This window comes from Myotis yumanensis, unplaced genomic scaffold, assembly GCF_028538775.1.
Source record: "Myotis yumanensis isolate MYYU_CA2020_CCGP unplaced genomic scaffold, mMyoYum1.0.hap1 SCAF_9, whole genome shotgun sequence".
Lineage (NCBI taxonomy): Eukaryota > Metazoa > Chordata > Mammalia > Chiroptera > Vespertilionidae > Myotis > Myotis yumanensis.
This window is the reverse complement of record NW_027223760.1, coordinates 43,461,034-43,483,857: the sequence shown is the minus strand read 5'-3', so window position 1 is coordinate 43,483,857 and position 22,824 is coordinate 43,461,034. Positions and strand designations below refer to the sequence as shown.

The following is a 22,824-nucleotide window of genomic DNA, read 5'->3' as shown; positions in this document are numbered from 1 at the left end:
TGCCAGAGTGTTACGTAGGCTGCCAGGACAGGCCCGTGCCTGCTTCTTCCCTCCCCACCCTTCTGCTTTGCCTTCTCCAACCCTGCACTCCAGGCTCTAGGACTTTGGCCCTCACCTTCAGCCCATTCGCGTTTGGCTTTCTTCATTGATTTCCTGGTATCTAGCTCTGGCTCTCTTCCCTAAGTGAAGCCTCAGCTCTGAGAGTGCCACCTGCCTCCTCCATCACCTTGGGTCACACCCACTGACCTAGCCCTGGGAGCCCACCCCCATGTAGACAGTCACCGAAGGGTTAAACCTTATTGTTTCTTTTTGGAAAACCTTATGCTTCCACCATTACAGTCACTCGGCAGTTATGAACACAGGCAGACCAGCTCAGCACTGTGGCTATGCTGAGCTAATATTGTGGCGGGAATCTCTTCATTGAAGGGGTCAAGACTAATGGAATCTGTGTCTGTTTCTTCTCTGGTGACCCTAACCTTGCGGGAAGCTGCGTTGCAGTCACTACATCACAAGGCTGCTCTGGAAGCATCATGCCTCCTGCTTACAGCAAACAAAAAATAATCAAAACTGCCACCAACAAAACCATTCTCCCAAGGACACTGCCCCCTGACCTTGCACACTTCCCCTTGAACTTTTGTCCTTGGTGCTGTCAAAGAGAGAACAGTTAGGGCTGGTAGATCTCAGGGGGAAGAGAAGTAGAAGTAGGTCAGGAGGTAACCAGCTTCCAGAATCTGCATTTTGTTCTGGCATGCCTGCTGGAGGGGGATAAAGTCAAGTTGAAAGGTTGGAGTGATTCCGGGGATGAGTAGAGCAGGTATGAGTAGAACACCTAATTTCGGGCTTCCTAAAGGCAGGAGATGGTACCCTTGCCTGAAGAAGGGCAGATAAGGACAAAGAGAGGAATATGAAAACAGGACCAAACGTGCTGTCATTTTGCCAGTTAGACCAAGAAAGGGACAGCATGATCATCATAAAAATCATTTTGTTGGCTATGTTGGCCTCCAACAGTGTAAGGTGACATGCGAACTCATTTTTTTGGTTGATTTTTCTTTGTTAAATGGCATTTAAATATATAAGATAAATATCAAAAATATAAATCTTTGTTTTACTACGGTTGCAAATATCAAAAAATTTCTATGTGACACGGCACCAGAGTTAAGTTAGGGTTTTTCAAAATGCTGACACACCGAGCTCAAAAGGTTCGCTGTCACTGGTGTAGGGGCTGTGAGGCTTGGTATTTCATAAACTGCTGATGCCCATATGCACCCAGATCCTCCAAATGATTCGTCTAGTAACTTACCGCCTAGTTCTTTGTTCTTTTCAAGCCTTTCTTATAATTTGTGGACTTTGGCTTTCAGCTGCTAGATGGTCAAGAGGCAAAGAAACTCAACGTCCAGTGGCTCAGAGCCCAGCTCGGGATTGTGTCCCAGGAGCCCATCCTGTTCGACTACAGCATTGCCGAGAACATCGCTTATGGAGACAACAGCAGGGTGGTATCCCAGGATGAGATTGTGAGTGCAGCCAAAGCAGCCAACATACATCCTTTCATAGAGACCTTACCCCATGTAAGTTAACTGGTAACTTCTCAGGATGAAATCAGAATCAACTGCGCACTGTTTCCCTCCCCAACACAGTTCCAAAGTCAAACGCCACAGAATGTGTCTATGTACTAGCTCTCTGACCTTGGACAAGACATGGAACTTCACGATACCAAGTGTCCTTATGTCACTTCTACCTCATACAAATGTAGTGAGAAGCAAATCAGGTGATATTAAGTTAACGCACCATATCACAGGTTGCGAACTGGTGGGCTGCATTCAGACTGAGGCCAAGTATCCCTGGTGATACTTTTTGTTTTAATTAAGCACTTTATTTTGAGATAAGTATAGATTCACATGCAGTTGTAAGGAATCAGGGGATCTTATATACCTTTTACCTAGTTTCCTCCAAAGGCAAAATGGCAAAACACCATGATATTGACATTGATACAATCCCTGGATCTCATTCACACTTCCAGTCTTATGTGTACACATTTGTATATGTGTATATTTAGTTCTGGCAATTTTACTGCATTGCAGTTTCATGTATCCACTATCAGTCAAGACACAGAACATTCTATCACAATAGAAATCCCTCATTTTGTCCTTTTATAGCACACTAGAGGCCTGATGAATGAAATTCATGCATGGGTAGGGTCCCTAAGCCTGGCCAGCAATCAGGGCCAATCTTTGGGGCAACCGGCAGGCCCCTGCTGGCACCTGCCTTGGCTGGCCTGGGGCCTGCAGGCTGAGTGCAGCTCCTGCATTGAGTATCTGCCCCCTGGTGGTCAGTATGTGTCATAGTGACTGGTCATTCCACAGGTCATTCAGTGGTTCAGTCCATTTGCATATTAGGCTTTTATTATATAGAATACCCCTCCTTCCCATTCTCACTCCCCCAACCTCTGCAACCAGTAACTGTTCCTCATTTCTGTAACTTTCCACCTTTTAGAACATTATATAAACTTACAGTATATAACCATTTGAGATTAGCTTTTCTTGGTCTAATTCCCTGAAGTTGTGTTCATCCCTTTTTATTGCTGAGTAGTATTCAGTTCACTGTAAACTGAACCAACTCAATTTGTACTTTTATCCATTCTGTGTTTTTGGCTTAGAATGTTCTCTCAATATCAAGCTTACCAACTTTTCTACAAAAGTATAATTTATCTCCCCTTTCTCCTTCTCCCACCTTATCTCCACAATTTCTATTTTCCTCTGTGATCTTTCATAGCATGTTGCCTATACTACTCATTTGGTACTTAACTTGTATTGAATGCTGAATATGTATTTCTCTTTAGACTTTAAAGTCTGATTCATTTTTACACACATCCCACAGTTCTGGACATAACAGACACTCAAGAAATATTTGAGTGAATGAGTTTAAAAGAGAATAAACTGGGTTCCTTGTTGGTCATCTGATTATATCAATTTTTAAAGAATTTTAAACCTTAGGCATTAACATTTAACCTTTTTAGGACATCAGATGACATGATGATAATGGTAGGAATTCGAGAATTTGTTGCAGAATACCATTGAGAATTAAGGTCACTCGTTTTCTATTTGGATTTTGAAAACAAACTTTCTGTTAAATGTAAAAAAACATTAAATGGACAACTATGTAGCTGTTACAGAAACTTTTTATTGATTCCAAATTATTTTTCCTTATAAGTAGTACTGTCATATGTTAAGTAAAAGTTTATTCATTATAACATTAGTAATTTTGCTGGGTTAGGACCTTAATTAATTTTGTTGACTGACTTGCAGAAATATGACACAAAAGTGGGAGATAAGGGGACTCAACTCTCAGGAGGTCAAAAACAGAGGATTGCGATTGCCCGGGCCCTCATCAGACAACCTCGAATCCTGCTGTTGGATGAAGCTACATCCGCTCTGGATACTGAAAGTGAAAAAGTATGGCCTTCCACCTCACATCCTATTTACTTTGTAAAACAGAAGGTTTTTGTGCTATTAGCCATGAAAAAAAATAATATGCAAGCACAGAAAAAAGTAAATAGAAATTTAGACAGTGGTTATTTTAAGGTAGGATATTTTCTTATTCCTTTCAGTATTTCCCAATTTTTCTAAAATGATCATGTATTACTTTTAGAAACACACTAAAAGTAAAGCATTCAAAAGAAAAGGCTGCATAAATCATTTTAGCATATTAATTCTAATGGAAAACAATACTCAATAAAAGGGAACTAGTTAAGTAAAATATTTTGTGACTAGTTAGGAATTTTAACTACTTGTGAAGATTATAGTGACAATCCATTTTTATTATAATTGAAAAGAACATAACTATGTAATGTCAAGTTATATTAATACACAGGTATAAAGGCAAATATTCAAAGAGATAAGAAATGAAAGAAATTTTCTTGCTTGGATAGTAACATTTTTTAATTTCCTTTAATGCTATCACCTATTTATATAATTAAGATAAGACTTCTGATCTGATTTATTAATAGATTGTCCAAGAAGCCCTGGACAAAGCCAGAGAAGGCCGCACCTGCATTGTGATCGCCCACCGCCTGTCCACCATCCAGAACGCAGACCTGATAGTGGTGTTTCAGAACGGCAAGATCAGGGAGCACGGCACCCATCAGCAGCTGCTTGCACAGAAGGGCATCTACTTCTCCATGGTCAGCGTCCAGGCTGGGACGCAGAACTCATGAACTCTTGTTACCGTGTATCTTAAAAAATAAACTCAAATCATTCTACAACTTTTGCTGACTTGCAAAAGAAGTTTCTAAGTCATCGTAAAATACAGGTACATCCAATCGGGGGTTTGCTATTACAGCATTTGAAATTTTGGAGTTATAAATCATCAAGACACATTTCTTGATGAAATATGTTAACAGCTTAGCTCTTCCTGAGTTTTCAGAAACATACAGGGGGAAAAAAGAGCTAAGTTCAGGTATATAAAGCTGTAGAGTTAGTAGAAGCCACAGACATAGGGACAATTATTATGGTCCTGAACAGTTGGGTAGATGGATGTTTTGAGAACATTTTCCCCAAGTACAAAGAAAATATAAATTGTTCAGAAGCCTACTCTCTCCCTTGGTAAGTTTCCAAATTATTCTACTGGGCATTGATTTTTAAAAATGAATGTATCCCCAGCTTTAGGATAGTCCAAGAGAAGATACAATTTCCCTCAGACAAGATAACTTTGCAGGCACACATTCATTCTGTAAAGCAAAAAGAGATATCATTAAGTATTTCTTTTAAAGAAATGTTTAAACTCATGAATAATTATTGTACATATATCAGTACAATTTGTAACACTGGAAATATCAATAATAAAATTCTTTTTCTATAACAACTGTATTACTTTTTCCAAATAATACTAATATTCCCATTTTTCCAAATAATTCTAATATTCCCAGGATGTGAACTCACTTCTCTAACAAGAAGGAAATATATTTAGATGAAGGGCTAAAAGAAATATTTCAGGCAACCCTTGGAAACTAACCACATTACAATGTTTTTTTTCCACAGTTTACCTCAGCAAAATCAATTATTTAGGTCGGTATTCAAACCAAATTCTTCTACCTGTAATAAACCATATACTGTATTACCAAAGATGTTTCAAATGTGACCATGTGTAACAGTAGACAATTTCAGATTAAACAAGAGGAGAATGGGGCAAGGGATTAGCACAGTGACTCAATGTGAGCAGAATTCAACTTACTCTTGTGTAATTATTCCCAAAGCTGCCTGATGAGGATCATGGGGCATCCCCCCTGGAAATGGACTCAGTAGGTCTGGATTCAGACCCAAGAATCTCTCTGGAGAGAGTATTCCGGGTGATTTTTAACTTGAGGCAATGTAGGGAAACGTGTTAAAGCAGGAGTAAGGAGAGGCTCCTCTCTAGGAGGTGACCCATTGCTAAAATACTATTTAGATAATATTTAAAAACAATACACCAAATGACTAAAGTGCCTGGAAATTTAGTCTACAAAATTGTACTAGTGAGGGAGAGGTCCAGAGTTCATAGAAGCCAACTCTGAATTTTTTCACAAATACACCAGACTTACCAAATTCAGAACATATGAAAATGTAAGAAAAGGACATCCAACCAATCTATTAAATCTATTGTCATTTTATGTGACAGATTGCTGCCATGGTCATGTCCCCTCTTGTGTCTATTTACATTTTTTATAAGAGGGTCTCATTTATTTTTTATTTTTTAATATTTTTATTGATTTCAGGAAGGAAGGGAGAGAGAAAACATCAATAATGAGAGAGAATCATTGATCAGCTGCCTCCTGCAAGCTCCCTGCTGGGGGATCGAGCCTGCAACCGGGCATGTGCCCTTGACCAGAATCGAAACCAGGACCCTGCAACTTCTACCTTTCACCTTTAGAACACGCACTGCCAAGTATAGAAACCCAGTTAAAATACTGAATGATCAGACAGCATGTGGAGAGAGCCCCAGCCACCAGTCCCAGACAGTGGTAAGGCCATTTCAGACTTACCAGCCACAGCCAGCAGCTGCATACATGACATCGAACCTGGGACCCTTCAGTCCACAGGCCAATGCTCTATCCACTCAGCCAAACCAGCTAGGGCTTTACTTACATTCTTAAAGTCATTTATGAAATTGACTTTGCTGCTCCTCTTAATCCAAAGGTGAGACTTTTCCCCTGACTCCTTAAATCTGGACTGTCCTTGTAACTTGTTTTAACCAACAGAATGCAAAAGATGTGACATCATGCGACTTCAGAGCCTAGACCTCAAGAGGCCCTGCAACTTCTACCTTTCCCCTTTAGAACACCCACTGCCAAGTACAGAAATCCAATTAAAATACCGAATGATCAGACAGCACGTGGAGAGAGCCCCAGCCACCAGTCCCCAGAGAGTGGGTAGAGCCATCTCAGACTTACCAGCCACAGTCCAGCAGCCGCATCCATGACTCAGGCAAGACAGAAGCAGACCTCCAAACGGGCACCGTCAACTGACACAGTCGTGAGGAATAATACGTTGTCGGAAGCAGGAAGTTCGGGGTGGATTATTACACAACAATTTATAACAGGTCAGAAAGTATAAGGTCAAACAGGAATGAACCACTTATTCAAACACAAGAAGCTATATGATTTTGAGTTTTATTTTCTGAGGGTAGAAACTACAAAATTGAACAGAAGAGAAAAAAAAACAAACCTCTAAAATCCTGAGAATCTGATTCAATATTTAATCCTTGTAGTCATTAATTCTGATACCTAATTTTAAATATAAGTGCTTTAATTTTATATTCACAAACTAATGACAACAATATACTAAAATGAATTTTGTTAGGGTTTTTTTAATAAGTGTCAGAGGGTAGAAACCTCCTTACTACAACTTACTTTTTGTCTGTTCAACAGAAACTTTTTTTAAAATCCTCATTGGGAGATACGCTCATTGATTTCAGAGAGAGGGAGAGGGAGGAAGGGAGAGAATTAGGGAGAAATATTGATGTGAGAGAGAACATCGATCGGCTGCCTTGCATACATGTCCCAATCAGGGACCAAACCCACAACCTAGGTATGCGCTCTGCCCAGAAATTGAACCCACAGCTTTTCAGTGAACGGGATGACACTCCAATCAACTGAGCCATCCTGGCCAGGTCAGCAGAAACTGTTTTTGTTAATCACCATTAACCTGTAGTGGTCTTTCCCAAATATAGTAAGCTTGTATCCCTGTGGTGAATGTGAAAGACACTGATCTCAGGGAAATTAGCATCCAACCAGGTATCTCATACCCTTTGGCAATTAGAAAATGTTAAAGTGCCTGAAAGATAGACTCTATAACAGTGATTTCCAACCCATGTGCCGTGGCATTTTTAATAACTGACTAGTCAGGGACACTGACCTCTTTTCCCTTAGATTGTCCAAAAAAAAAACCAAAAAAGTAACAACAGCAAACAGAATAGCTGTCCAGGGTGAATGAATCAAAAGTATACCTATTTTTTGGTCATATTGGCAAAAAATACATTTTTTGATGTGCCATGAGATGAAAAAAGTTGAAAATCACTGCTCTACCATGATGTTCAGAGAAGGAATTTATAACCTTTACAGGTATCAATAAAAATATTTAAAAGTTAAAATTAGAGTTGCATTGTTAAATTTTGTGGAATTGCATTGTTGAGGCTTAAACTTTGCATAGTTCTATAATCACTATATTAAAATTTGCATTGCTGCTGCATCAGAGGAAGCTTAAAAATATTTCTACTTTGTATGCCAGTATAGGTTTAGAGAGCATGATTCTATTAATATCTACATTTCCTTCAAGTTGACCCTCCTCCTTACCTCCCCTCAGCAACCCACTCCCAGCACCCAGTTTACATGGTCTAACTGGTAAGTGCTTAGTGCACAGTGAGTCTCTAGAGATGAGCGGAGTTCATCAGCTGCATCATATCCTGGAAAGCGTGGAAAATCAGCTGAACTAGCTTCTCTGCGTCAGTCTCCGCACAGGACTTCCAGGCTGAGCAGGCCACAACAAACCTGCAAAGAACAAGTAATAAACGATGAAGTACGAGGTGACAATCACAACCCCGAAAAGCTCCACATGGCTAGCTGCTAGCGTGTGAAGCGCGACTTCCGCCTGGCATGAGGTACATGGAAGCTGACGCATGGAAAGTACAGGCTTCGTTACACATAATGCTGGGAACACCAAATGCGCTACGTGACTGAAGACTAAGGACAAAGGGGGACAAAACAGGAGCCAGAACTCCCAGTGCTTGGAGCAAGGCCTTGCTGTGTTATAGAAACACACACCTCTCCCCTAAAACAGACCTTCCTGCACGTGCTCTGAATGGAATGAGGTGGAATACGAATTCATGCCATTGTTTGCAATAAAACCTGAACTTTTAAAAAAATATATATTTTATTGATTTTTTACAGAGAGGAAGGGAGAGGGATAGAGAGTAAGAAACATCGATGAGAGAGAAACATAGACCAGCTGCCTCCTGCACACCTCCTACTGGGGATGTGCCCGCAACCAAGGCACATGCCCTTGACCAGTATCGAACCTGGGACCTTTCAGTCCGCAGGCCAACGCTCTATCCACTGAGCCAAACCGGTTAGGGCAAACCTAAACTATTTTAAAGAAGAATACAGGACTTGGAAAGAATAAAAAATAAATAAAATAAATAAAAGAGAAATATAAGATGGGGGGGAAGCTACTTCTAGGAAAGCCAGAGAAAAACTCTCTTGGGACCATCTTCCACATATCTCCTCGGTCCTCCTGATGAAAAAAATCCCCGGTCTGGCAAGGGGTAGAGTGGCCCTGGAAGCCTTTCTGTCAATTCCATGTGTCCTTCTTTCCCACCTCTCTCTCCCCTACCAGGCTTTAATATTTTCTTTCTTATTCTTTCCACAAACTTAACTCAAACTCCAGAACCCCAAATGAAATACACAATCAATGCCTCAGTGGTAAAAATTTTTAAAAATTTTAAAAAATTACCCATTAACAAGTGGCAGGTGATAAAACAATCGGAATCACAGTGTAGGAAAGACATTCAAACAACGAAAGCGGTAGCTTTCTTACTCTGCAGCACAGGAAGAATCAGCAGAGTGCCTCACCTGTCGTCTCTGATGTGGTAGAACACCCCGTAGCCGCTGTGTACCATGGGCACCACCACTCCCTGGACCCTTAAGTAACCAACCAGACTTGTCGAGAGAACAAAGTTTCCACCTCCTCCACTGCAGCACAAAGGGAAGAGATTACATGAGGCTTACAGAAGCTCACACGGTTTCTGAAGAGCTTTTAACACGGGGGTGGGGAGGCGGTAAAGTGGTCCTGGGAGCTCAAGGACATAGGAAATGTGCTCAAAGCAGAAACCGGGCTACCAACCGACTCTCTTGGAATTGGCCTTCTCCTTTCCAGACACTCAAATTTATTCCAGCAAAACATACATCAAGCTCCAGGTAAAACCAAAATGTTGTGCAATGTAAAGCTGTGGACAACCGCGCAACATAAAGCACTACATCCTATTACCTTCTGGAGAAGAGTGGGTCGGTAAAGAGCTCTGGGACAGGGAGACCTTCCTCTCTTGCTATGAGTGAAAGGCCTAAAAGATGACGGTCAAATCCTGCAACGAAACCCCCAACCTGAAGTTAGAAAATATTTTCAACAGGAGAGAATTTTGTTGAAGTTAGAGTAATTACAATGTGAGTACCTTGTCCAGTTGAACAATCTTTCATCATTTTATTATGTTTTTCAAAAGCTTGTAACATCATTTGCTTCCTCTCAAGAGCCTGTGTTAAAAAAAAAAAAAAAACCAAGAGATACCTCAATAACAAAAGGTAGAGAAACCAAACAAATAAAAAACCTGAGCTCAAAGGAATGAGGCTGCGGGTAACGGGGGAGGGACAGGGTTTTCCAGGAAGACCTTGAGACACGTGCTGCCGTGTCTTTTCCTCGCTGTCCGCTGCTTTTCCTTTCCTACATGCCCTGCATCTCGGTTCTTTCTTTCCAGAGACAGGAAAGCAGGAACTTACGGGCAGCACTGAAGTGACATTGTCAAGTGTAAAGAAGCAACTCTGACTTGAAACTAAAGAAGAGTCCTACAAAATGATAATGATGCAGTGCTATGAAAGTAAAACAAGGTAACATATACTAAGTCTATCAAAAGTAAAAAAACAAATACAATGGAGTAGTGGGAAGGAACTATCCTGTTGTCTAAATGCTTCCAAAGGTACAAAACAAAACATATAAAACTGTTCTGGTTCTCACATATGAGAACAAGAATCTGTGATTTCAGAAACGTTCCACCACATTCAGAAAAACGTCCTCTCCTGAAGGGTCCCAGGTTCGATTCCGGTCAAGGGCATGTGCCTGGGTTGCGGGCACATCCCCAGTAGGGAGTGAGCAGGAGGCAGCTGATCAATGTTTCTCTCTCACTGATGTTTCTAACTCTCTATCCCTCTCTCTTCCTCTCTGTAAAAAAAATCAATAAAATATATTTTTAAAAAAAGAAAAGAAAAACGTCCTCTCGAAAGCACCTTGGGGGTGTCTGCATCTCCCTGGTGTTACTCTAAAGGGGAGCAATCGTAGTGAAACACTCGAGGCACTGACGATGCGGTGCCTAGAAAAGGCACCCATGGGCTTCCTCCCAGGGGCTCCCCTTTCCTGTTCTTTCCACCTACGTCCTTCCCTGGCAAATGAACAAACAGGTGTTTTGAAAACTTCAGGCGAAAAGTCTGACAGCATTTTACTGAGCCAGGGGAGCTGAGGGAAAGAAGCTAGTTCTTTAAGGGCCAAGGCTCCCTGAGAACAAAGAAATTCTGTTAATGCTCCTTTTCAAACGCTCACACTGGCCGCAGGATCCTGCATGCCCTGGCACCACCTGACGGCTTCCACTGTACATGATCGCACCGTCTCCGTTCGGCCATGATAAAAAAATCTTGTCATGGCTGTTTCATAGCAGCAACCAGGGCTACAAGGAAAAAAATGGAATAAGAGAATGTATTATTCTAAAGAAAATGCTCTGTTTGTACCTTACGCTGGCTTTGGTCAGAGACTAAGTTCTATTAACACAAGACTACAGTTGAGACTTCCAACAATGAAGATGCTAATTCCAATATCAAAGAATAAAAACTACCCTGGTACACAGGGCCTGGGGTGAAATGGAGTGTTTCAAAGGCTTGGCTGCGGTCCGGGTGTGCACACTGGAGTCTGGGGCAGGTGGCCTGTGTGACTGCCCCACAGTGATCCCTGTCTCTCACTGTTCGTGCCCTTCACTTTGAATGTGGGATGGACTTAGTGACTTAGTTCACTCAGAGCTCACTCACTCTTACTCTCACCTCCTTGCTCTGAGGAAAGCCAGCTGCCATGCTGGGAGCTGACCTGCAGAGAGGCCCAGGTGGCGAGAAACTGAGGGAGGCCTCTGCGCAACAGCCTGGGAGGAACTAAACCCCACAAATAGCCACATGTGTGAGCTTGAAGCAGACCCGCTCTGAAAGTGCCTGCAGATGAGAACACAGCCCTAGCTGACACCCTGACTATAACCTCACAACAGAGCTGAAGGCAGAGGCACCGAGCTAAGCTGCAACTGGACTGTTGACAGAAAATGTGAGGTGACATGCCCTGGCGGGTGTGGCTCAGTTGGTTAAGCATCGTCCCTTGTCCCGAAAGGTTGCCAGTTCAGTTTTTGGTCAGGGCACATGCCCAGGTTGCGAGCTTAATCCCAGTCAGAGTGCATGCAGGAGGCAGTCAATCAATGTCTGTCTGTCTGTCTGTCTGTCTCTCTCTCTCTCTCTTTTTCTCTCTCTCGGAAAAAAAAAGGTAGGAAAAAAACACTGGGAGTTAGAATGAAGTAGCTATGGTAAAGATATAACCTTGGAATTCAAGAGCCTGAAAATGGAAAATGAATGTCTCCATGCTCAAAGTCACTAATCATCCGAGAGATGCAAATCAAAACGACAATGCGGTATCATCTCACACCTGTCAGAATGGCTACCATCAACAAATCAACAAATGACAAGTGCTGGAGAGGATGTGGAGAAAAAGGAACCCTTCTGCACTGCTGGTGGGAATGCAGACTGGTACAGCCACTGTGGAGAACAGTATGGAGTTTCCTCAAAAAACTAAAAATGGAACTCCCATTTGACCCAGTGATCCCACTTCCAGGAATATATCCCAAGAAGCCAGAAACACCAATCAGAAAGGATATAGGCACCACTATGTTCATAGCAGCACAATTCACCATAGCTACGATTTGGAAACAGCCTAAGTGCCATCAGCAGATGAATGGATTAGAAAACTGTGGTACATCTACACAATGGAATACTACGCTGCGGTAAAAAAGAAGGAACTCTTGCCTTTTGCAACAGCATGGATGGAACTGGAGAGCATTATGCTAAGTAAAATAAGCCAGTCAGAGAAAGATAAATACCACATGATCTCACTCATTTGTGGATTATAGAGAATAACATAGACTGATGAATAGGGACAGATCCAAAGACAGAGAAACAGCAATCAGACTATCAATCCCCAGAAGGAAAGTAGGGGAGGGAGGGGGTACGGGGAAGAGATCAACCAAAGGACTTGTAAGCCAAACCAATGGACACGGACAACAGGGGGATGAGAGCATGGGGGGAAGGGGGGGGCGATAAGGGTTAATGGGGGGGATGAGGACACATTTGTAATACCTTAACTAATAAAGAATTTAAAAAAAAAGAAAAAGAAAATGAATGTCCCTCACCGTCCATGAAGTCTATAATAGGCCAGCTGAAGTGCAAGCTGAATAAATGTATCAGGGTGAAGCATCTTCTTCTTGGTTAGCTTTTTGCCAAAATGTGTAAAGGGATACGCCACAACCTGCAGATCAGATGCCTAACAAAAAGAATTAAACGGGAACAGTGAATAATCAGCTAAGGAGAACATCCCAAAGATAGCCAGGTTATCATTTGCATTAAAGTAATTCAGACACAGTTAAAGGTCTTAGAGCTATAATTTAAGTGTTTCATACTGTCATACTTAGATGCTAGCCAAGTACACACTTATTTTTATATACAATAGTTAAAAGAGATAGCATGCCCTGGCCAGGTGGCTCTGTGGGTTGGAGTGTTGTCCAGTACACCAAAAGGTTGCGGGTTCTATCCTGGTCGGGTGCGTATGGGAGGCAACCAATTGATGTTTCTCTCTCTCTCTCTCTCTCTCTCAAAAAAAAAAAAAAGTAACAAAAAAAACATAGGATAAAAAAAGAGAGAGAAGGCATTACTATCTAACAGAAAAGTTTAAAAAAAAATCTACCTGCTTGAGATACTGGGCTTTAGCTTGATTGATGTCACTTAATACTTTCTCATCCACAGTGAAAACAAGCTCCTCTGGAAGTGGCATATCCCGTGCTTTTTCTGAACCCTGAGAGTAGGGAAGAATTAAGAATATTATATTTATAAAAACATGAGGAGAAAGAAAGCTAAAATATTTGTTCTAACATACCTTCCATCTTCCTTCATTCTCCAAAATCTTCTCATCAACATAATAGCTGATGCTTACCATAACCATTGCATCATAAGGAGCATGCTGAAATGAAAATACACATTATTTTGAATACATTATACCAAGTTGAAACTTGACCCAATATTTTATTTTCACTCTTCCTCTTCTTTCACACATGTGCCCTGACCAGGAATTGAACCAGCAACCTCTCGGTACATGGGACTATGCTCAACCAACCGAACCACACCAGCCAGGGCAGTGGCCACTATTTTTTTTTTTCTTTTTCTTTTCCACTGTGCAACCTGCGAGCAGAGGCCGGGCGATGGCTCAAGGCTGCAGCGTGCTCTGGCCTGGGGCATATGAGAGACCCAGGGGGACAGGCCTGCCATCAATCCAAACCCATGCACTCATTTTTAAACAGCACGTTACGCGTATTGCCTTCATATAAATGAAATAAAAATGGTCAAACTTAGGTGGACAAATAAAGCATCAGGAAAGCATTAGAATTTTTCATATTTTCTAATTTTTTGAAAGTGAGTATTAGCTTTCCACCAGGGGGTGGACTGGTAGAATTATAAGTTGAACAGATGTATATCCATTAGTCTTACTCTTTGTAACTGGTTCCAGTAAGAGTTAGAGATAAATACCATTATCCTAAATGAAACAATGTATGTAATGTCTGTGAAAATTCTTTGTAAATCTATAAAGCACTACACAGTTGCGAGATGCAGTTACAAAAGGGGTTTGTCAGTTTGTTAGGTGAGCTGTTACTGACAGGTGGCCTCAGCTGCTTGAGCATCTTGTACTGACCTCCCTCATGAGCCCTTCCTGATATTGTGGCTGCTACCTACTTGGCAGCATTACACTGTGCTCCGAGGCTCCACTGGGCCCTGGTCCAGGGCAGCAGAGCTATGTCATGTTGGGCTGATATGTTAGACACCTTGTTTCTCCTTGTGCACCTGGGCCGCCCATGTGGGCTGTGTTTATAAGTTAAGCCCCCTTCTTCCTCCCCGAGGCTGTCACATTCAGTTCATGAATGGTGATTGGATTTAACATAAAGTGGTAGCAGCAGCACCGAGAAAAAGGCTGTCTGATGGAACATCAAAGGAACATGGGGGAAATATGGCAAAAAGTTTGTCCTTCAAAATAAACGATGGAAAAATTCATTAGCTGCAATTCCTTTCTCTAGATATAGCTTTCAAACCTGTAACACCGTGTTACCCAGCCCATCTTTCCCACAGTCCTCAAACATTGAGCATTATTTCTGCCACTTCTGAACACTCTTGTAGATCTGTGAATAAAATTATTATGCTTTTTAACTCATCTAGTGGGCCTATGTCTTTACCTAAAGTTCATGCCCATCCTCTATTTAGCCTTCATATAGTCTGCCATCCCCACATGCTTTTGCAGGGCTCTTACAATTCCAGATCACCTTCGATTGCAGCCATATGCCTGCTCTGACTTCCAGTACAAGAAGCAAGTATTTTCTTTAGATGGTTCATGTTTACTGCACACCCTCCCCATTACCTGATTAGGTGCTTCCAACTTTAAATATTTGTTCTTTCTCAGAAAATAAAATATGACAATTACTATACTTTACAATATTCATATTTTGATCACTAGATAATAAGGGCATTTGAGAATTCTGCACTTCTTTTCATGTTTCGGGCTGGATTCCCAGCAGGGAGCCTGCAGGAGGCAGCTGGTGATGTTTTTCTCTCCCTCTCCCTTCCTCTTTCTAAAATCAATAAAAACATACTTTAAGTAATAAATAACAAATAATAAAGTTGTGGACGTTGGTTCTGAGTCCACACCCCACTATCTGCTAGCTGTGCAATTGTGAGAAAGTTACTTAATTCTTTAAGTAAATTGCCTCTTCTCTTAGTAGGGATAGTGAGACAGCTGCTGTGAAAATGATTTTCATCATGCTTATACAGAACCTGGCTCACAGCAATAATCAGTAATTACTGTGACTATTAACAACTAATGTTTACTACATGCTTCTATGTGCCCTTCACAAAGCCTATATAGACAAAACAAACTCACTGACCCCAGGATTTTAAATCCCAAGAGGGAAATGTGATTAATTAGCATAATCACAAAAGCACATATTCAAGTATCAATGGATGAGAACAGCAACAGGGGTTTGAATTAAGAACAGTTTTACTTTACAGTATGTATATATTTACTAATGATGTTTTATAGGTTAAATTGCATTTTCTGTAACATCTTAGGTTACAAGGGAAACCTACCTGGAATTTTAAAAGCAGATTACACATGTGGAGATAATCAGACTGATTTTATGAATATATGGGTGTTAATGAATACACAAAAGACATGTCCATATACTATTACTGCAAGAAAGCATCTCAGTTGTGTTGAGATGTACACTCATAATGAGACCAATATTCTTTATTCAGAGATAGAAAAGATCATGGAATTTCTTTTCATTCTGAATTTGAGCAAACAGCAGGATGTTTGTTGCTACTAGTAAAATAGTGCAAGGTGTTGTTTTTTTTGGGGGGGGTGGGGGTTGGGAATGAAGGAGGAAAGCAAGATGATGAGTTCTTCTTGATGATGAGAGCAACTCAGCCCCATGTAACAATATAACATACAGTGAAGCAAAACTCTCAAAATGAGAATAGGTAAAACTGGAAAAGTAGAATTGCAAGCCACCTATATAAAAATGGCCTTGAAAGTATTAAACCAGGGAAGACAGCAGGCACGGGGAGGAGGTATGACTACTAAGGTCAGTTTTAGAACAAACAAACAGGGAAGGACTGGCAAGAGGGCGGAGGCAGTGCCAGAACCGTATGAGGGGTGTCAGCTGCAGCAGACAGGTCCAAGAGAAATGGAGGGCAAAAGGCAGGCGGCAGTCAGCTCCTTCACCACGGACAGTTTCCAGGGACTAGAGAGGATATAAACCAGACAGAGGAGATGAAGAAGAATCAAAGAGAAGCTGAAGAGTAGAAAACTGAGGCAATTAACAAGAAACATTTTGTCAACACTGGACTCCAAGGAAGAGCAAAGACAACAAAACCTCAAAATGACTCATGGCAACCTTTCACTCTGATGAGCTACTGTAATAGACACCTAATTTCATTACCTACTCATTAGTCACTCCACCTTTGTGTGTGATAATTACAACTTCATTTTCCTTTAGGCAACCACCACATATCTTTGTGGTGGTTTGAAAAGAGTGATTCTACCCCTAGGTCCCAAGGTTTGGCATGTGACCCAGACCAGGTGAATCAGAGTACCCCACTGCCTGGAATGGGCACAGGTTCACACTCGACAATCACATGAGCGCTATCCCCAGGACTTCTGCTGGTACCACTGGGGGGAAATAACTGGCTATTTCCATAGAGAATAGATCTAATCTGTGAAAAGAGCGGAGAAGACAGGAGATTGTGGATACACAATCAAATGGGATAGTCTACCTAAATATAAAGCCAAACATAGGAAAGCCGTACCAAAAACTGGAAAGAGTAATTTCTAATGAAAGTGTTGGGACACTGGAAGGCAGCTTGACCCAAATGTAGCTGCATACCTAGGCCAAAAAATATCTTCTTAAGCTAATGCCCATTTGATTTGTATCACCTAAAACTGAATAAATACTGATTAATACAATCACTGAACGTAATAGGTCTTTTTAGTATTTTGCAGTCACTAAATGCTTTTAGGGCAGTGGTTCTCAACCTTGCTAATGCCGTGACCCTTTAATACAGTTCCTCTTGTTGTGGTGACCTCCAATTTCATTGTTACAAATTGAACATAATTAAAGCATAGTGATTAATCACAAAAACAATATGTAATTATATATGTGTTTTCCGATGGTCTTAGGTGACCCCTGTGAAAGGGTCGTTCGACCCCCAAAGGGGTCTCGACCCACAGGTTGAGAACCGCTGTTTTAGAGGAAGGCCATCAAAAACTAACAGAAGTCCCATTTGCTTTTTTTCTCCTTAGTTTCCATTGTCCTAGGAGCTGTATTGGTAAAGATATTGTTACGACGTATGTCTGATATTTTGCTGCCTATGGCTTCTTCTAAGATTTTTATGGTTTCCCGTCTGACATTTAAGTCCTTTATCCATTTTGAGTTTATTTTTGTGTGTGGTATAAGTTGATGGTCTAGTTTCATTTTTTTGCATGTATCTGACCAATTTTCCCAGCACCATTTATTGAAGAGACTGTCTTGACTCCATTGTATACTCTTGCCTCCTTTGTCAAATATTAATTGAGCATAATAGCTTGGGTCGATTTCTGGGTTCTCTGTCCTGTTCCATTGGTCTATATGTCTGTTCTTGTGCCAGTACCAGGCAATTTTGAGAACAGTGGCTTTGCAATACAACTTGATATCTGGTATTGTGATCCCTCCAACTTTGTTCTTCTTGCTCAGGAATGCTGCAGCTATTTGGGGTCTTTTTTTTATTCCATAGCAGCACAATTTACAATAGCTAAGATTTGGAAACAGCCTAAGGGCCCATCAGCAGATGAGTGGATTAAAAAATTGTGGTACATCTACACAATGGAATACTATGCTGCTGTATAAAGGAAGGAACTCCTGCCATTTGCAACAGCATGGATGGACCTGGAGAGCATTATGCTAAGCGAAATAAGCCAGTCAGAGAAAGATAAATATCACATGATCTCACTCATTTGTAGAATATAAAGAACAACATAAACTGATGAACAAAAATAGATCCAGAGGCAGAGAACCATCAATCAGACTGTCTAACCTCAGAGGGAAGGCAGAGGAGGAGGGGTAGTAAGGACCAACCAAAGGACTTGGATGCATGCATACAAGCATAACCCATGAACACAGACAGTAGGGGGGTGAGGGCATGTGCTGGGGGGTGGGAACAGCCGGGGAGAGGTCAATGGGGGGAAAAGGAGACATATGTAATACTTTAAACAATAAAGAATTTAAAATTTTAAAAAACTAACAAAAAATCTACATCATACTATACTCTATGCCAAATTACATACTTTATGAAAAGTGTTACAATGAGATTACAAGTGTGTCCTACAAATCTGACTAAGGTTGATTTTTAAATTTTCTTGATTCATAGACCTCCTATCTACCAGAAGATGGCAAAGTAGAGCTAATGAACAGCATGGGAGAACAGAAGAGAAATAAGCAAAGATTTTTTTGTTGTTGTTGTTTTATAAAGAAGGTAAAAATGGTACTAAATACCAGACATTTAATATCCATAGTGAAATAAATAATGTTCCATAGAGCATGTGTCATTTTGGGAAAATAGTTACAAAATTACTAGGTAAATCTAGAAATATCCACATATATTTGTCTGTGCATAGAACATATGCATAACACTATATATCTGTTAAAATAGGTTATAATTCTCAACAGTGAATTTTAAAGTGCTTATTCTACATGAAAATATATGCAAATTCAACTTTGCACATATACAGCAAACTATCAGCTTTACTACAGATAAAAAGAACTTGTCCTACACTCTACTTTCACTGAGTAGAGTTCATAACCAAACCTTTTATGATAATGACATAAAAATGAAGAAGTGTTTACTCATACTACCACACCATAGCATAAACATTGTAGCTTATTGCCATTAAATCAACCTAAAAGACAAAAAAGAAAAAATAACTATAGTAAGTTACTTACATCACAATTACAGCCTAATACTCCATTAGAAAAGGAAATCAAGTTATAGGATTTGTCACCCCAGCGTACTGTTGGATCTCCAGTGAGGACCATTGCAATTACCTAAAATAAGTTAATATTTCCAAATTAAAAGGATTTTAATATTGATTTGTAAGTATTTTATCTTAAACATAAACACACACACACACATATACATATATGTAAATATAGTCTCACTTTTCCCCTTTAGCTAAACCAGTGGTTCTCAACCTTCCTAATGCCGTGACCCTCTAATACAGTTCCTCATGTTGTGGCGACCCCCAACCATAAAATTATTTTCGTTGCTACTTCATAATTGTAACTTTGCTACTGTTATGAATTATAATGTAAATATCTGATACGCAGGATGTATTTTCATTGTTACAAATTGAACATAATTAAAGCATAGTGATTAATCACAAAAACAATATGTAATTATATATGTGTTTTCCGAGGGTCTTAGGCAACCCCTGTGAAAGGGTCGTTCGACCTCCAAAGGGGTTGTGACCCACAGGTTGAGAACCGCTGAGCTAAAACAAATTTAAATAATGATAACAGTTATACTCAAGAGATAATAATTCTGGTCCTCTAGATATTTCTTAAAAATTTCAAGAAATCCTCTATAAAAGAGAATGCTAGTACAATGTTCATAAATGTTTCAAGAACATACAATTGAAAGGACAATGCTTTTGTAACTTGAATAGTGTTAAGAGGCCTTGATAAATTCAGTCATTAAAATTTAGTTACGAGAAAAATATTTCAAAATTCAGATCTCACCACACCTGTTTCTCAAACAGTAGGTTCTGGCCCACTAGTTGAGTCATGAAATGAATTTAGTGCATCACAGTATGTATTCTTTACAAAAAGAAAGAATCAAATAAAACATAAATATCAGAGTACATCACAGGTAGTAAAAGTAATTACTGTTTTGTGAAACTTCTATTATATACGTGTGTGTATAAGCATGTGCGTGTGTGCATGTGTGTGTAGTGAGCTGCAGTCTAAATGTATGTCTAACTGTAGATTGCAGTAAAAAATACTGCATTAAAACATATTCTTCCTTAAGAAGTTTAGTGATTCTTTTGCCAAATAAATAAGAGGAAAAGTTGGTTTCTAGCTACAAGGTTTTTCAATTCTGTATTATTTTATTGCTATAATTTCATATTAATGAATGCATTATGAAATAATTTAAGTGAGACTTCTAAAAATATGACTTTCACCTTTTATTATTTCCCAGGAAATGATAATATTTTCCCAGGGGGGAAAAGGTAAAGCCACATTTACCCTTAAACTCACTACAGTCAGTTTGTTCACTAACACCTAATGATAAAATAAATTACTTACAGTTTGATATAATTCTTAGGACAGAACTCAACAACTAAGGTTTCAAGGCACACTGGTATGGGTCATAGGTAGGTTCTCATGTCACCATTGGCATGAGAAGCTCATTTAGCCCAGTGACCTGTGCAAATTTTCTGTATATGCATTCAATAAAAGGGTAGAGAAACACTGATATGGGATTTGCAAACAATAGTCATACTTCTTTAAACAACATACAAGATTTATCTAACTGGACCTAAACAATGTGGAAAGAATTCACAAAACATTATTTATCTACTAGAGGCCCAGTGCACAAATTCATGTACAGGTGGGCTCCCTCGGCCTGGCTGGCGAGTGGGGCCAATTGGGGCCAACCAGCCAGGGGGAGGGACCATGGGAGGTTGGCCGGCCACGGGAGGTTGGCTGTGGGAGCGCACTGACCAGTAGGGGGCAGCTCCTGCCTTGAATGTTTGCCCCCTGGCGGTCAGTGTGCATCATAGCTACTGACCGGTTGTCCAGTCGTCCAGTCATAATCATTGCCTAAGCCAGTGGTCGGCAAACTGCGGCTCACGAGCCACATGCGGCTCTTTGGACCCTTGAGTGTGGCTCTTCCACAAAATACCACGTGCAGGCGCGCAAGTACAGTGCGACTGAAACTTCGTGGCCCATGCGCAGAAGTCGGTTTTCGGCCTGGGCAAGTCTATTTTGAAGAAGTGGTGTTAGAAGAAGTGGGGGGTGTTGGTCATTTGGGCGATGGGAGACGCAGCACAGGCAGGCTGTGGGATATGCAGCGCGGGGGAGATACATTGTTTTGAGGTACATTCACTGAAGTCAACCCCTTCCAACTCTCCCATCCATACTCGTCTATCTGAAACAAGTATACAAAACGAGTGTGGATGGGAGAGTTGAAAGGGGTCGAACTCAGCGAATGTACCTCAATCAGATTAAGGACGTTTTTAACAAAGGCCAGGTTAGGAGTACCCTAATTAAGTTAATAACAATGTACTTAACTATATAGTTTAAGTTTAAAATATTTGGCTCTCAAAAGAAATTTCAATCGTTGTACTGTTGATGTTTGGTTCTGTTGACTAATGAGTTTGCCAACCACTGGCCTAAGCGACCGGATGACAGGATGACCAGTTGCTATGACGGGCACTGACCACCAGGGGACAGATGTTCAACACACAGGATCGGGTTCCCTCCTGTCTGGATCAGGCCTACAGGGATCAGGCTCCCTCCTATCTGGATCGGGCCTGCAGGGATCGGACCGAAACTGGCTATCCAACCTCCCCCGAGGGGTCCAGGATTGCAAGAGGGCGCAGGCCAGGCCAAGGGACCCCACCATGCACCGGGCCTCTAGTATAGATTATAAACTTCAATTTGGTACATGTATATATACCATGTAAGAAAATGTAAGAAAACATCTTATATAAAATGTAAGAAAACATTTTAAGAGCCTGCATATAACAAAATAATCTTCTCATGTTCAATACATACAAGAGTCCTTCAGAAAAAATTTGTGGGAAGAAATAACAGAACAAGATAGTTAAGTACCTGTGAATAATCTTCTGGTGTTACATGTGGACTGTCATCCTCTAAGGAATACACCAGCAAACTGCTCTGAATTTTTTCCAACCTAGTCAAGTTCTCTGGATCAAGATTAATCAAATAGTCTCGTGCCTAAAGGAGATAATGATTAAATGTTACAAATTAGTACTATATCCAGGAGAGAAAAGGTTCATTAAGACAAGCATATAATTAATAATGTATTAGATATTTGAAACTTGCTGGGAGTAGATCTTAAAATTTCTCATCACAAGAAAATAAATTTGTAACTGTGTGACACGTTAACTAGACACTGTGGTGATTATTTCACTATATGTACAAATATCAAATCATTATGTTATACACCTGATTAGAGTGTAATGGTCTATGTCAGTCATAACTCAATTTAAAAAAAGGAAAGTGTAAATTATAACCTTTGCCCATCGAGTTCGCTCCTCGCTAGTTAATGCTGCCACCCCAGGTCCATCTGGTTCGCTATGGCACTTCTTGTGGATGTATGTCAGTTGCCTTATGGAAGATTAAAGAAAGAGGATTCAAAAAGAGCATAGGCAGGATCACTAGCTACTTTGGCCTTTAATAGGTCATAATGTTTACCCGTGTTTAAATGCTTTGATATATTATCCAAAGAAAGGGGTTATAATCTCAACGGTAATAGATTTATTTCCAATACCACATCATTTTTTAAAAAGAGAACTCCATGATTAATTAACACCAAAAGTGTATTTGACAATAAATTTGGTGTTTGGCCGATATAATTTATGCTTTTAAAATGTACATGTACTTTCAGGGTCTAAGTAAATACCCCTTACACAACAGAGA

At 40.4% G+C, this 22,824-nt stretch overlaps 2 protein-coding genes and 1 pseudogene across 6 annotated transcripts in view; 1 reads left to right on the top strand and 2 right to left on the bottom strand.

Moving 5' to 3' along the window:
• Positions 1 to 5,070, top strand: part of ABCB4 (ATP binding cassette subfamily B member 4) — a 70,391-nt gene extending 65,321 nt beyond the window's left edge. Inside the window, exons 26-28 of one of the 3 annotated variants that reach the window (XM_070424169.1) lie at positions 1,359 to 1,511; positions 3,303 to 3,449; positions 4,004 to 5,070. In XM_070424169.1, the coding sequence (XP_070280270.1) occupies positions 1,359 to 1,511; positions 3,303 to 3,449; positions 4,004 to 4,210 (507 nt within the window). In that variant the 3' untranslated portion in view covers positions 4,211 to 5,070. Of the gene's footprint in view, positions 1 to 1,358; positions 1,566 to 3,302; positions 3,450 to 4,003 lie in introns of all 3 variants that reach the window. The other 2 variants (XM_070424168.1, XM_070424170.1) reach the window with 2 other exon arrangements.
• Positions 5,071 to 6,623: 1,553 nt separating this feature from the next.
• Positions 6,624 to 22,824, bottom strand: part of CROT (carnitine O-octanoyltransferase) — a 39,698-nt gene continuing 23,497 nt past the window's right edge. For 2 of the 3 annotated variants that reach the window (XM_070424171.1, XM_070424172.1), the window contains 11 exons: positions 22,419 to 22,512; positions 21,994 to 22,119; positions 19,102 to 19,203; positions 13,461 to 13,544; positions 13,272 to 13,379; positions 12,721 to 12,851; positions 10,830 to 10,953; positions 9,694 to 9,772; positions 9,513 to 9,606; positions 9,098 to 9,217; positions 6,624 to 8,017 (listed from right to left, as the gene is read on the bottom strand). In XM_070424171.1, the coding sequence (XP_070280272.1) occupies positions 7,897 to 8,017; positions 9,098 to 9,217; positions 9,513 to 9,606; positions 9,694 to 9,772; positions 10,830 to 10,953; positions 12,721 to 12,851; positions 13,272 to 13,379; positions 13,461 to 13,544; positions 19,102 to 19,203; positions 21,994 to 22,119; positions 22,419 to 22,512 (1,183 nt within the window). In that variant the 3' untranslated portion in view covers positions 6,624 to 7,896. Of the gene's footprint in view, positions 8,018 to 9,097; positions 9,218 to 9,512; positions 9,607 to 9,693; positions 9,773 to 10,829; positions 10,954 to 12,720; positions 12,852 to 13,271; positions 13,380 to 13,460; positions 13,545 to 15,847; positions 16,369 to 19,101; positions 19,204 to 21,993; positions 22,120 to 22,418; positions 22,513 to 22,824 lie in introns of those variants that run through there. The other variant, XM_070424173.1, reaches the window with a different exon arrangement.
• Positions 13,752 to 13,865, bottom strand: LOC139017103 (small nucleolar RNA SNORA42/SNORA80 family; annotated as a pseudogene).